The sequence below is a fragment of the Micropterus salmoides genome, unplaced genomic scaffold (genome assembly GCF_014851395.1).
Source record: "Micropterus salmoides isolate LMB-PRFRI ecotype aquatic unplaced genomic scaffold, ASM1485139v1 Ms_hic_scaffold_10, whole genome shotgun sequence".
NCBI classification, from domain to species: domain Eukaryota; kingdom Metazoa; phylum Chordata; class Actinopteri; order Centrarchiformes; family Centrarchidae; genus Micropterus; species Micropterus salmoides.
Window position 1 is genome coordinate 13,646,140 of NW_024040041.1, and position 14,102 is coordinate 13,660,241.

Here is a 14,102-nt window from a genome sequence, read left to right on the forward strand (position 1 = left end):
CAGTGCAATGAATAATATGAAGTTCAATAACATGTAACGTTAACGTTTGCCTATAAAAGCGTGTATAATGCGTGTGCTAGATTGCTCTGCAAAAACCTCGTTGATAAAACAATACTAAAACGATGGATGAAACACTTCACGTTATATTTTTCATTTACTTTCGTGAAGTCGAATGTCTGCCTTCAACTTTGAATGCACGTGCGCTCCAGCGGCAGGGAGAACACTTTCTATCAGGGATAACTACCTTGACACGACGCTGGACAGTGGCGGTGTAACGTCCTAAGGATCCCACTAGTTGAGACACTTCCCTGCAAACACGTCTAATTGGGGCCCACATGGGCCTCACTTAGGCTGGTTGGGCTTCTGCTGGGCATGGGCTCAGAGTGGGCTTTGTTGTTGGGCCCCACATGGGCAGTAAATGGGGGCTGGGCTCCACACCAAATTCAAAATTGATTATGTCAGACATGGATGCTATTTTATTTAAACAGCCACTAGGTCCAAATTGTATACAAATTGCATACGACTATTAAGCTATTTGGATTTTTGAAGCAATGTCAATTTAATAATGGTTTTTTAAGCAATATATGAATTTGAACAGACAAGTTTGCCACAGTTCCCCACAAAATCTTTCAAAACCGTTAGCAGTGCAGCGCACATCCGGAAAGCTCCACCCCCATCACCGAGCAAAATTTTGCCCAGCAACAATTTGGCGCCTTCGAGTCTGCTGTCCGTTGAGGAAGGACCCATAACGGTGTTGTGTGTGGACAAAGACAGGTAAGAATCTGCTTTAGTGTATAATAAACGGGATGAATTTACTGTATGACATGTTAACCAAGCTTTTTTGGAAAGTAACGTTACAGTTAAGACTAAGAGGCCATAACTTAGCTTTTAGCAAAGGTAAACCAGTTAACTTAACTTACGTGAGCCATGTAGCTTTGGTAATTAAACCTGGTTAAAGCGTGGCGTTGAACATGCGAGTTTAATTTATTAAGTTAAGCCAATATTATGCATATGTTGAGCTTATTTTGAGTGGCTGGCTTTAATATATTGTTAAGAAGGATTGGTTGTGGAGCTGTTAGCAAGGCATAGCAAGCTGTTAAACAATTTCTTCACTTTTACCAGCTGGTTGCATTTTAATGTTTGCACTTATTGAATTTACAGTTAAAAACACTGATGGAAGTCCATGTCAGCAATGTTTTATCGGTGGGGGTTATTCCCGCCAGGATATGAATCCCATGGCCGCTGCAGCGTGCGAGCAGTCAGAGAAGTAGAGTTTTTAACTGCTGCACTACGGAACAAATTGCGACTTGGAAGGGGTTTCCATAGTAATAATAAGGGACTCATTTATATACATAAATTTATTTGTCTATTACATCAAGGCAACGTGTGAATTGTTTATTTTGGATTAATCGTCGGTGTTTTCCAAAGTTCCATATTTTCATGTACCTATTATAAAGCCTCATTTGATCGGTTAATGACTCCTGGGCGCATATAAGTTAAGAACTAGTAGAGAGAAATAGAGCCGTCCGGCCTCGAGCGCGCGCGCAACCACACCGTATTCAAACAACACTACCGAGGCGATCAGAGAGAGAGAGCCTCGCCCGGCTGTGCGCGCACGCTCTCGTCGTCTTCAAAGAGCGCTGTCTTGCAGTCTTTCCCTCGCGCATATTAAAAGAAATCAATAGGCCTATTTCACAAAAGTGGCCGTCGAGACTGGAAGTAGGGTAAACTCTTTTCCGGTGAAAGCGCTAGCAGTTGCAGTCGGAGGACAAATGCCGAGACTAAAACCGTTTCTCAGAGTGGAATTGTGTACAATGGTGTACATTTCAGGGTACCATTACCCGATGCTTTTATTTGGGATGCACCTGCTCGTGCTTTTCTTAAATGTTCCAAAGGCCATACAGGCTATTATGGGTGTGAGAGGTGCACTCAAAAAGGCCTGTACATTAATGGGAAGGTGGCCTATCCTGTAATATCAGCAGAGCTTAGGACAGATGAGCAATTTGGGAGGCAAGGCTATCAACACCACCAACTGTCAACCTCCCCCCTAAATGATCTGGGTATAGGTCTAGTTACCAGTTTTGTGTTAGATTATATGCACCGTGTGTGTTTGGGGGCAATGCGCAAGTTAATATTTCTTTGGCTAAAGGGGCCGCTAAAATGCAGGCAATCTATGAAGTTTTTTGTTGTAATGTCCGCATATATGGTTTCTATCAGGCAATATTTACCTAGCAATTTTACAAGGAAACCACGATCCTTGTTCGAATTCAGCACATGGAAAGCTACAGAGCTGCGGCAATTTTTACATTACACTGGTCCTGTTGTTCTCCTCAATAAAATACCCAGTATAATGTACAGAAACTTTTTACTTTTATCGGTATCTCTGAGAATTCTTCTGAGTCCTGCCTTATGTTCTTCTGACAATTGTGACTATGCTGAGGAGATTTTGAAACTCTTTGTAACAGATTTTGCTGCAATTTATGGCACTGAATTTGTCAGCTATAACATACATTCCTTGAAGATGCATGGAAATTCGGCCCGTTGGATAGTGTTTCAGCTTTTCCCTTTGAGACATTTTTAGGTAAACTGAAAAAACTTGTCTGTCGGCCTCAAAACCCTGTCCAACAACTCGTCAGGCGAATCCATGAGAAGCAGAAAGTGGCAAGCCAAAAGACCACATCAGTGTGGTCATCATCCCACATGGGTGTGTTGACAGGGTTTTGTTCTGCCTTTCGCATCAGTGCCATATCATCGCAAGGAAGATATATTACTATGATTATTGTAGACTTTTCGTTCAGAGGGGGGCCATAGGGGGTCCAAGGTCTGTGTTACAGAGGCACTGGCACCCTGTAAAAGCGTGTATAATGCGTGTGCTAGATTGCCCTGCAAAAACCTCGTTGATAAAACAATACTAAAACGATGGATGAAACACTTCACGTTATATTTTTCATTTACTTTCGTGAAGTCGAAAGTCTGCCTTCAACTTGCGCTCCAGCGGCAGGGAGAACACTTTCTATCAGGGATAACTACCTTGACACGACGCTGGACAGTGGCGGTGTAACGTCCTAAGGATCCCACTAGTTGAGACACTTCCCTGCAAACACGTCTAATTGGGGCCCACATGGGCCTCACTTAGGCTGGTTGGGCTTCTGCTGGGCATGGGCTCAGAGTGGGCTTTGTTGTTGGGCCCCACATGGGCAGTAAATGGGCTAAACTATGTGGGCTGGGCTCCACACCAAATTCAAAATTGATTATGTCAGACATGGATGCTATTTTATTTAAACAGCCACTAGGTCCAAATTGTATACAAATTGCATACGACTATTAAGCTATTTGGATTTTTGAAGCAATGTCAATTTAATAATGGTTTTTAAGCACTATATGAATTTGAACAGACAAGTTTGCCACAGTTCCCCACAAAATGTTTCAAAACCGTTAGCAGTGCAGCGCACATCCGGAAAGCTCCACCCCCATCACTGAGCAAAATTTTGCCCAGCAACAATTTGGCGCCTTCGAGTCTGCTGTCCCTTGAGGAAGGACCCATAACGGTGTTGTGTGTGGACAAAGACAGGTAAGAATCTGCTTTAGTGTATAATAAACGGGATGAATTTACTGTATGACATGTTAACCAAGCTTTTTTGGAAAGTAACGTTACAGTTAAGACTAAGAGGCCATAACTTAGCTTTTAGCAAAGGTAAACCAGTTAACTTAACTTACGTGAGCCATGTAGCTTTGGTAATTAAACCTGGTTAAAGCGTGGCGTTGAACATGCGAGTTTAATTTATTTGTTGGCTTTACTGTTGGCTCCCCCCCAAAACCGCCACAGCATGACAAACCCTCAGCATGTTACCAGTATGTATTGCACTGTATCAGAAGTTACGTAAAATGTAATAACAAAGTCCAATTAGCAAAACCAGAAGGACCTCAGCAGCCTCGCAGTCCACAGTTGTCCATACTGTGACAAAGGGGGATGAGTTGAGCAGTTTGATGACCATACACAGGAATAAGCTCCCGTGCAGCTCAGTGAAACACTTGGTGTGAGTGGCATGAGTCTTTAGTTGAAGACACTTCTCTTGTCAATGTTAGTAAATATTTACTTATTTGTTTGTTAGTTGTTTTTTATGTAAATATTCAGCACAATTCCAAGCATCGACTAATTATGACACACAGTTCATCTTTCCCTAATAGCCTGTCAGTGTCCTACTCTACACAAAGAACTTCCTCACAGTCTGCTATAAAGACTTGATATCATGCTGTCAGTTGCAGCAGAAGAAGAGAAGCTCCCATCAGATCACCTTCAATACCAACCATGTTCTCTGTAGCTCTGCTGCTGCTGCTCGATTCTGTGAGTCTCACTGAGGCAGAGACACTGACAGTATGATCACAGCACACTGACTGTTCACTGTTATTTTTCTTTTTTTTTATTGCAAGACAAAATACACAATATAGACATGAATATACAATGGAAAGAAGAAGAGAGAGACAAAGGAAAGAAAAACATCAACTAAACATATACATGACAACAATAACAACAGCAGAAACAAATTGACTTAATCTTGTGTGTGTGTGTGTGTGTGTTTGTGCTTGTGTGTGTAAATACAAGCCTCCCATATTGTCAGGGAAGGGAGATGCCTACTGGATAGAAAATAGAGATAGGCTAGGAGGCTGGCGGGGGACTACAAGCGAAGAAGAAAAAAAAACAACTTTTTGTTATCATTACTATAATAGTGATAACAATAACAATAATAACAAATAAGTACGGGTTATTAATAATAATACAAACAAAAAGTCAAAATAGAATTGGAATACTGCTGCTGCCACCGTCCCCAACCGCAGCAAGTGACAATATACGTAGTACTTGAGTCATCTGCCCCTCGGCCTCAGGCCCTGTCAGTAAGGTAACGCGAGGGCGCCGCCCGGGGCAGCGCAACGGGACAGCAAGGGTTGGGCACGCCGGGTCAGCACACCTTTATGCTTAGAAAGTTTTCCTATTTTACTCTGTTTGTCTTTTAAAAGATTGTTGGTTTGTTTGTTTAATTTTGTCTGATGCTGGTCCTATTTTGGGTTGCTCCCAGACCCTTTAGGAGGGAGCCAGCCCAAAGTGACCATGTCCACTTTCTAAACTGCTCCCAGACAGTGAGGAGGGGGCCAGTTAAGTAGAGACTGTGCATTCATGTGCAAATTAAACATTTATTTGATGTGTAAAATATAGAATATTTGATGTGGAGAGTAAAGAATATGGGGACCCAGCCCTGACCAAATAGGCCTCTAGTAGATATTGTTCAAAACATGATTTGTGTCTATTACGGTTGGTTTGATTCGGCAAGAACCATGGAAACAGGATTGGATGAATTTAATGAATGCTGTCCAGGTAGAGTGTGAGTCTATCGTGATGTTTGTGGTGGGGTTAGATAAGTTTTCCATGGATATGTACTCTATCATTAAGTTTTTCCAATGTGTTATATGTATGGCGGTGATTTCCAGTTCAGAATGATGGTTTTCTTGGCGATAGTTAGAGCCACAAGGAGTAATCGATTGTTTTCCTTATTTTCCAGACTGATTGCTGATATATCACCTAGTAAGCAGAGGGGAGGTGACTGTTCACTGTTATTACACTGATTCAAAATTCAACATGTTTTTCTCCACAGGTGTGAAGTGTGAACAGTTGACACAGCCAGCCTCTGTGACTGTGCAGCCAGGTCAGCGTCTGACCATCACCTGTCAGGTCTCTTATTCTCTTGGCTACTACACAGCTTGGATCAGACAGCCTGCAGGGAAAGGACCGGAGTGGATTGGAATGAGAGTTGGCTCCAGCACACATTACAAAGATTCACTAAAGAACAAGTTCAGTATCGACTTAGACTCTTCCAGAAACACAGTGACTCTAAACGGACAGAATGTGCAGCCTGAAGACACTGCTGTGTATTACTGTGCCAGAGAGCCACAATGACACAAACCATCAGGAGACCTGAACAAAACCCCTCAGTGCCTGAACACTTGTTGATGGGGGGGTGGTGATGGCATAGTGGATAAGTCACATGCATTTGGTGTGAGCGACCCGGATTCAAATCCACTGTGAGACACCAATGTGTCCCTGAGCAAGACACTTAAAGGTTCAGTGTGTAATATTTCTGAGGATCTATTGACAGAAATGCAATATAATATTCATAACTATGTTTTCAGTGGTGTATAAAGACCTAACATAATGAGCCATTATGTTTTTATTACCTTAGAATGAGCCATTTATATTTGTTATATGTTTCTACCATAGCCGACAACGGACAGCTCTACAGAGCGCGTTTCGTCATCACGGCGTTCTTCTTCTGCTTGTATTATTCAGTGCAGTGTAGACGCCCATCACTACATTAAATGCATCTGTAGAAGAGGGAATAATAATATTAACAACAATCAGCAGTCTCTGAGTAGTCTTCTAGTTTATTAGAAGTAAGAACTGAAGTGACATTTGGACAATGAACGAGCACACACGTGTTATTTAGCACGAGAGCCGACAGCCTGTGGATCTTTATACCATGAAGCCAGATGGAGTCCGAACAGATACAAACAGCTAACAGCAGAAATCACCGACGTTGTGGATTTTCCCAGATAGAAGGCTATAATCTGGAACAGATGTTTTCAAAGCAGTGCTGAAGCTGTCTGTTGTGGACAGGTAATTAACTTAGGTTTGTCAAACTTTAGATACAAATGAAAGCTGTTGTTTGATAACTATAGCTTGAAACTGGCCATAATCACAGAGAGCTGTCACGTGTTTCCCCCGTCAGTGGTGTGAAATAATTAATTAATTCATGTCACCTTCTTATTCTCCAGCCTGTGGGTTGGCTTTGCTGGTTACCAGACAATCAGTAAATAAAACGTAACGTTAGCTTAAAGCATGGAAGCATCAGCCAGCTAAACTTTTACTGCCCTGGTTGAAAAATCATGTAAGGTTAGTTGGATTGGTTTATTCTCCAGCGCTGTGCTTTGGATTTTGGTGTAAAATATGTAGTTGGATTAATTTCATGTAGTTACTCTCTCTCCAGTGCTTTGTTTTGGCTGTCCCTTAAGTTGGTGAGACAATCAGCTGATCACTAATTGGCAATAAAACAGCAGCTTCCAGCTGGAAGCTCAGATCAGACAGCTAAACCTTTACTGCCCTGCTGGAAAAAAATATTTTGTTGGATTAGTTTCATGTAGTTACTCTCTCTCCAACGCTCTGTTTTGGTTTTGTTAATTGGTGAGACAATCACCTGATCACTAATTGGCAATAAAACGCATGGAAGCTCAGATCAGCCAGCTAAACTTTTACTGCTCTGGTAGAAAAAATATGTAGTTGGATTGTAATTTCATGTAGTTCTTCTCCAGCCTCTGTTATGGCTTTGTTACGTGGACAGAAATGTGCCCTTACCTTCGTCAAACAGCTGATGAATATTGTTGCCAATAAAACTCGTAATAGCAGGGAAGCTCACATCAGCAGCTTAACTTCACATTTTACTGCCCTGGTGGAAAACAGTAACTATTCAGTTCAAAAACACCAAAGTACGAGGAAGACAGAATGAACCAGACGTGAGTTTTTATTTTGCATCATAGAAACTAGCGGAAGGCACCAGGCGGGAGGGCATGAGACGAGAGGCTCCAGGCTGCAGCCACACAGTCTTGGCAGAATTGCATAGTATCCCTTTAAGAGGGGGGTACTGTTATAAGAGTTGTTTTGGGTTATGTTTGAGTTGTATTTTTCCCTGTGTTTCTGATTTTGCCATTGTTTCATGTGTCTTTCTATTTGCCTCTGTTTCTCGTGTTCCTTGTCCTTAGTTATTTATGTCTTGTCCATCCTTGAGTATTGTCGCATGCTTTGCTTCCTGTTTTATTTTGTTATCATCAGTGTTTCTCGTCTAGCTTTGTTCTTGTTCTGTTAGTTTATTTTAGTCTTGTTCATTCTATATTCAGTTTATAACCTACCTGTTTTTTGTACTTTTTCTTATGGATCTGTCTGCTTGTGTTTTTGGTTTATTCTGTATTCTGGTTGACTCTGTTTTGGTTTCATGGTCTGTCTGGTTTCTACGCCTTCCTGTTTCACTCTGCCCTGTTCACTCTGTCTGTCTGCGTGCCTAATTAGTTCCTCATGAGTCTCACCTGTGCACTCCCTCCCTGATCTTTTGGCTGTGCATTTAACACTAGAACCGCCAACAGGTCAAATTTACCCGCAGCTGTTTTTTGATTGTATGTATCTTTGTTTCAATATAATATTCAAGTCCCCCAGTCTCTGGCTTTTCCTAAAAGTGTGTTATGTAGCACCCTCTGTTGTTAAGAAATGTCAAGATAAAGCCAGATTTAAAAAAGTGCATTTATACCTTTAAGCGCCAGCAGGTACAGTTTATAAAATACAGTAATTTTCATGCTGTTCATGTCGTGGGTTTAGATAAACATTCTATGTTGCTATTGGCAACGCCTTTCCCACTACAGGCATTACACTTGCTTTATTTAATTGTAATTTTGAATATATTTTATGTTTTTAACACAAACACACACACACACACACACACGCTTACTGTTTTATTTATTTATTTTAATTTTTATTATAAAAAAAAATTTACACACACACACTTACTGGTTTATTTATTTATTTTATTTTTAACATAGTTTTATTTTTTTAACACACACACACATAATTACTGTTTTATTTATTTATTTTATTTGAATTTTTACGCTTTAATTACTTTACGCTTTAATTACTTGTTTAATGAAATGTATGGGGTTGATTGTTCTTACGTAGTTTGTATGATGCTTTGGCAATATTGTTGTTACACATTCATGCCAATAAAGCTAATTTGAATTTGAAAATCTGTGTTGATTCTGCATCTGACGGCCATTATCTGACAGTGATCCACTTGTGTGAAGTAAACATGCATGAAAGCTGCTGCTTATAGCTTTTGTTTAGGCTACACGATCATCAAAACTAATGCTGCAGTGGTCTAGTTTTTCCCTGTGATAGAGGTGTGTTCTGCGGTCCCTTCAAGACAGCGTGCGGCTCCCTCCAGTGCTTTTTGACCGGCTATAACTTTTCCAGTGCTGTGTAATTTTTAGTAAAAGTGATCATTATACATCTTTCCACTGGGTAAAAATTTACTATGAATTTTGGAGTTGATAATAATCATTTCTTTCTAATAAATAGCCTACTTTTATTTGGACTTTCAAACTTTTGTAGCTATGTGTTATTCTCTGGATGCCCGATGGAGTCTGAAAAAACAAGCAGAAAAGTAAGAACTAGCCGACAATCAGGCTATTATTATAACAACAGTCAGTCTTTTTTTGTAAATTGTATGCTGCATTTAAATTCAAGCTGTGTTTAGAATATAACTAGGTTATAACATCTATGACATCAAAAGAGCTGCCGCTTGTGAACGTGCCCTTCACAGATGCGCAGCGCAAGCGCACCTGCACGGTGAAGACAATGAATAGAATGGAATAAACTTTTTGTCAATTCCTGAAATATGGGGATGGTGTTTATAGGAAATGCACAGCCAATGTGCTAAATCTTTCCCAAAGTGTGTTGGAGCAACATGTAGCAGAAATAATCACAAAATCACTGCATTTTTATAGCGGGTAGATTTTACCCGCTATGGTGTTATAGGTATACAATGAACCCTGGCGGTGAACCCTCAGTTCAGTTTTGTCTATGTGGCGTCCTTGTCGTTGGATGTTGAGTGTTCTGCTTGCTTTGTTCCCAGTTTTTGGATTACCCTGAGTTCCTTGGATTTACTCTTTGTTTGATTTACCTTTGTTCTGGATTCTGCTTTGTTTGGACCTTTTGCCCTGAGCTTCCATGTAAGCCTATTTAGTTTACTTGAAAAACTTTATTTTGAACAGCATCCTCCTCTCGCCTTGCCGTTATCTGCATATGGGTCCACACTCCTCAGTTCCCCTCCCTTCCCTCAGCCAAACATGACAATAATATTGCCTAAAGGAAGCATATATAAAGTAAACAGGATTGGTCCGAGCACACGGTGGTGCATCGTGTCTGTGTGGGTTTTCTACGGGTGCTCCGGTTTCCCCCACCATCAAAAACATGTTATGAAGGTTCTCCACTCAGTGGCTGGCAGTAGCCTACTGTAGCTGCCCACTGCTCCCTTCAGGGATGGGTTAAATGCAGAGGATGAATTTTGCTATGTGTATGTGACAATATAGTACGTTCTTCTTCTTCTTCTTCTTCTTCACATCCTTGTGGAACTCCATGACTAACTTTTGCATGTATGGAGGATTCATTGTTAACACGTACAAACTGAAATCGATCTGATAAATAGGACTTAAACCAGCTTAGAGCGGTTCCTTTAATGCCAATTAAATGTCCCAGTCTCTGTAATAGGATCTGATGGTCAATGGTATCAAATGCAGCACTAAGATCTAAGAACCTTTGTCTGATGCAATTAGTAGGTCATTTCACTAGCAAGGACCATGCCACAACAATGTGTGATTTAGAGGTACATGCGAATATGGAATGCATGGACTATGGAGGATGGATAAATGCATTTAGAGGGGAAGGGTGATGGTGTTGATGTCGTCTGATAGGCTGGTCTGAGAGGGTGTACAGGAGACTGGGCATGGAGACTCAGTGTGGGGGTTCCGTCTCGGAAGTGTTTATTCCCGAGCTTATTTCAAGCCCCCCGGACGGTACCTAGATGAGACATGAGAGAGCTGTGCCCTGATTGAACAGGAAGAAATGAGGGGATGAAGGGAGCAGGGAAGCGGGGATGAAGGGATGAGGAAAGAGAGGACAGAGGGAACAAAAGATGAGCGGATGAATAGATGAAGGGAAAGGGAGGGTGGGTCGAGCAATCTGAAACAGCATGCTGTTGAGCGTGTGCTGTTGAAGGTGGGTCATTGTCTGTCTTGCATCGAGCGATCTGAAACAAGTGGGGCAGGCTGAGCGGTATATGTAGCCTGACAGATGATTGGAGGTGTGGTTGAGGCGTGGCCCCGCTCCCGAACCTAAGTTAACAAGTTAACTTCATTAGTAATTTTCACCAGTGCTGTCTCTGTGCTATGATGAGCTCTAAATCCTGACTGAAAATCCTCAAATAAACTATTGCTCTGTAGAAAGTCACACAGCTGTTTAGCAACTGCTTTCTCCAGAACCTTAGAGAGAAATGAAAGGTTAGATATAGGTCTGTAGTTGGCTAAAACATCCGGATCAAGTTTGGGCTTTTTCAGAAGAGGTTTAATTACAGCTACTTTAAAGTACTGCGGTACATAGCCTGTTGATAGAGATAGATTGATCATATCTAGTATTGAAGTGCTGATTAGGGGTAAAACATCTTTAAGCAACCTAGTTGGGATGGGGTCTAAGAGGCAGGTTGATGGTTTAGATGAAGAAATTATTGAAGTTAGTTGGTAAAGATTGAGGGAAGCAAAACAGTCTAAACGTATCTGGTTCTACAGCTGTTTCTAAAGTTCCTGAGTTTAGAGATAAGTTGGTGCCAGTTGAGGGCAGGTCTTGGTGAATTTTGTCTCTAATAGCTAGAATTTTATCATTAAAGAAGCTCATGAAGTTGTAACTACTGAGAGCTATGGGAATACTTGGCTTAATAGAGCTGTGACTCTCTGTCAGCCTGGCCACAGTGCTGAAAAGAAACCTGGGGTTGTTCCTATTTTCCTCTATTAATGACGAGTAGTACGCTGCTCAGTGGTCGGACAAAGAGGGATTCTGTGGGAACACTATTAAATGGTCCATTTTAAATACCGTATACCAAAACAAGGTCGAGGGTGTGGTTAAAACAGTGAGTCGGTTCATGAACACTCTGAGAGAAACCAATGGAATCTAACAGAGAGATAAACGCAGTACTCATTCTCAACGTCCACATGAATATTAAAATCTCCTACAATAATAACTTTGTCCGTTTTAAGGACTAAAGTTGACCAAAACTGCAAATTCAGATCAGAATTCAGAGTACGGGCCAGGTGCTCTGTAAACTATAACAAATAGAATTGATTGCAGTGATTTCCAACTTGGGTGCGAAAGACTAAGAACAAGGCTTTCAAATGAGTTATAATTTAGTTTAGGTTTAGTAGGTTAGAGTCGAAGATAGCTGCAACTCCACCTCCTCGGCCTGTGCCTCGAGGAATGTGAGGATTAATATGACTGGGAGGGGTGGATTCATTTAGGCTAACATATTCTCCACATTTAATTCTCCGATTCTTTTGCACTTGTCAACATTAATCTTAGTGACCCCTGATTGGCGTAACCGGGAGTCATTACCGCCGACATGAATAACAATCTTTCTGTATTTACGTTTATCCTTAGCCAGCAGTTTCAAATAAGACTCATGTCGCACGCTCTGGTCCCAGGGATGCACTTAACTATGGCTGCTGGCGTCACTAACTTCACGTTTCTCAAAATGGAGCTGCCAATGATCAGAGTTGGTTTCTCAGCGGGTGTGTCGCTGAGTGGGTAAATCTGTTAGAAACGGGAACAGGTTGGTGGTGACCCGTGGCCTTTGAATGCTTACGACTATTCATTCTTCGGACAGTCACCCAGCCACCCCTTCCCGGCTGCTCGGGAGATGACGGGGGGCGGCTACCACAGGCTAACTCAGGTTACATGTCCAACTGGATCATTTCTTTGTATTGCCTGGGTAATCATGGTATCCATGTACTCAGGAGTTACAATTAATATTTAACAGTTTTCTTAATTTGTATAGGGTTGTAGGGGTTTTCTTTTCCCTAATGTCATGAAAAAGGTTTGACTTATGAACACGTTGTGAGAAAATTAACAGTATAACATGATGAACAACATTTTAGTGATATTTGCTGTTTTTCTTTTAAAATGTATTTGAGTGAAATAACTGTTGTTATACAGACTTAATAAAAAAGCAACTAACTTATGTAATGTTTGTCCACCTATTGTGTAAATTATGTACAGTAAACACTGATTCTCCAGTTTCACCAAACAGTAACTGAGATCCAAGTCAAATCCAGTTCCTCCCTGTGAGGAGGAGTCAATGCAAAACTCAGATGTCTTCCACGTCTACTTATCTGACTGCAGAGAGGATGACAGAGAACAGTGGACACACAGTTTAACATGATGGACTATATGACAGGACTGCTGCTTTTAACTGTCTGCTGGGCAGGTGAAGATCTTCACTGATCTTGATCAAATTTTATTTGTGTCATCAGCTTATTTCACTTGATGTGCTTTTATGATCTTAACAGGTGTTGATGGTCAGACTCTGACAGAATCTGAACCAGTGGTTAAAAGGCCTGGAGAATCCCACAGATTGACCTGTACAGCCTCTGGATTCACATTCAGTGACTACAGCATGCACTGGGTCAGACAGGCTCCTGGAAAAGGACTGGAGTGGGTTGCTTATGTCAGATATGACAGTGCTCTGATCTACTACTCTCAGTCAGTTCAAGGCCGGTTTACCATCTCCAGAGACGACAGCAGACAGCAGCTGTATCTGCAGATGAACAGTCTGAAGACTGAAGATTCTGCTGTTTATTATTGTGCTCGAGACTCACAGTGACTGGAGTTGGTTGAACAGCTGTACAAAAACCTACAGTACTCCTCTTTAAGCTAGTAGAGCCTAAGAATTACATTTTTTATAGTATATAAATCATATTCTAAATGTTTTATTATATTATATGTTATTATCTTTATTTTTTGTATTTCGTATTTTATGATTCTTTTTTTTCAAATAACACAAAGTTGTGTAAAATGTTCCTGTGAAAAATTATTAGTTAGCAAATAAAAAAAACCCCAATAAAAATCACTTAGCAAGTATAAACTACTACAAATACTAAACATTTCTACTAAGACACAATAATGTCTGTAAATTATGTGGAATCTAAAGTGAGTCATAATATGAGAGTGAAAATAATTTGTTGCAGTTTCTTTTATAAAATCACTAGAGGGCGTTCGGTGTCAAGTTTCTCTCTCCTCTGTTTCTAAAAGGAGACACTCAGATCTGCTGTTCTCATTGATCTTAACTGACTGACACTTGGCTCACTGAAAGCACTCCTGCTGCTCATGTACACTCGATACTGTGATAATTGATGCTTTCCTATTCTAAACATAAGTAAGCACATTTTGAATATTAAAGTTTGACTATAAG

At 40.9% G+C, this 14,102-nt stretch overlaps 2 gene segments (V, D, J or C); both read left to right on the top strand.

Annotated features, from left to right (window-relative positions):
* The first annotated feature begins 4,309 nt into the window (after nt 1–4,309).
* On the top strand, nt 4,310–5,950 carry LOC119917495. The segment is given in 3 exon segments: nt 4,310–4,349; nt 5,017–5,019; nt 5,649–5,950. Coding segments are annotated over 3 exon segments (345 nt in total).
* Nucleotides 5,951–13,069: 7,119 nt separating this feature from the next.
* Nucleotides 13,070–13,502, top strand: LOC119886891 (the record flags this gene model as incomplete). The annotated part of the segment is given in 2 exon segments: nt 13,070–13,118; nt 13,201–13,502. Coding segments are annotated over 2 exon segments (351 nt in total), but the record flags the coding sequence as incomplete, so codon positions are not given.
* Nucleotides 13,503–14,102: the final 600 nt, after the last annotated feature.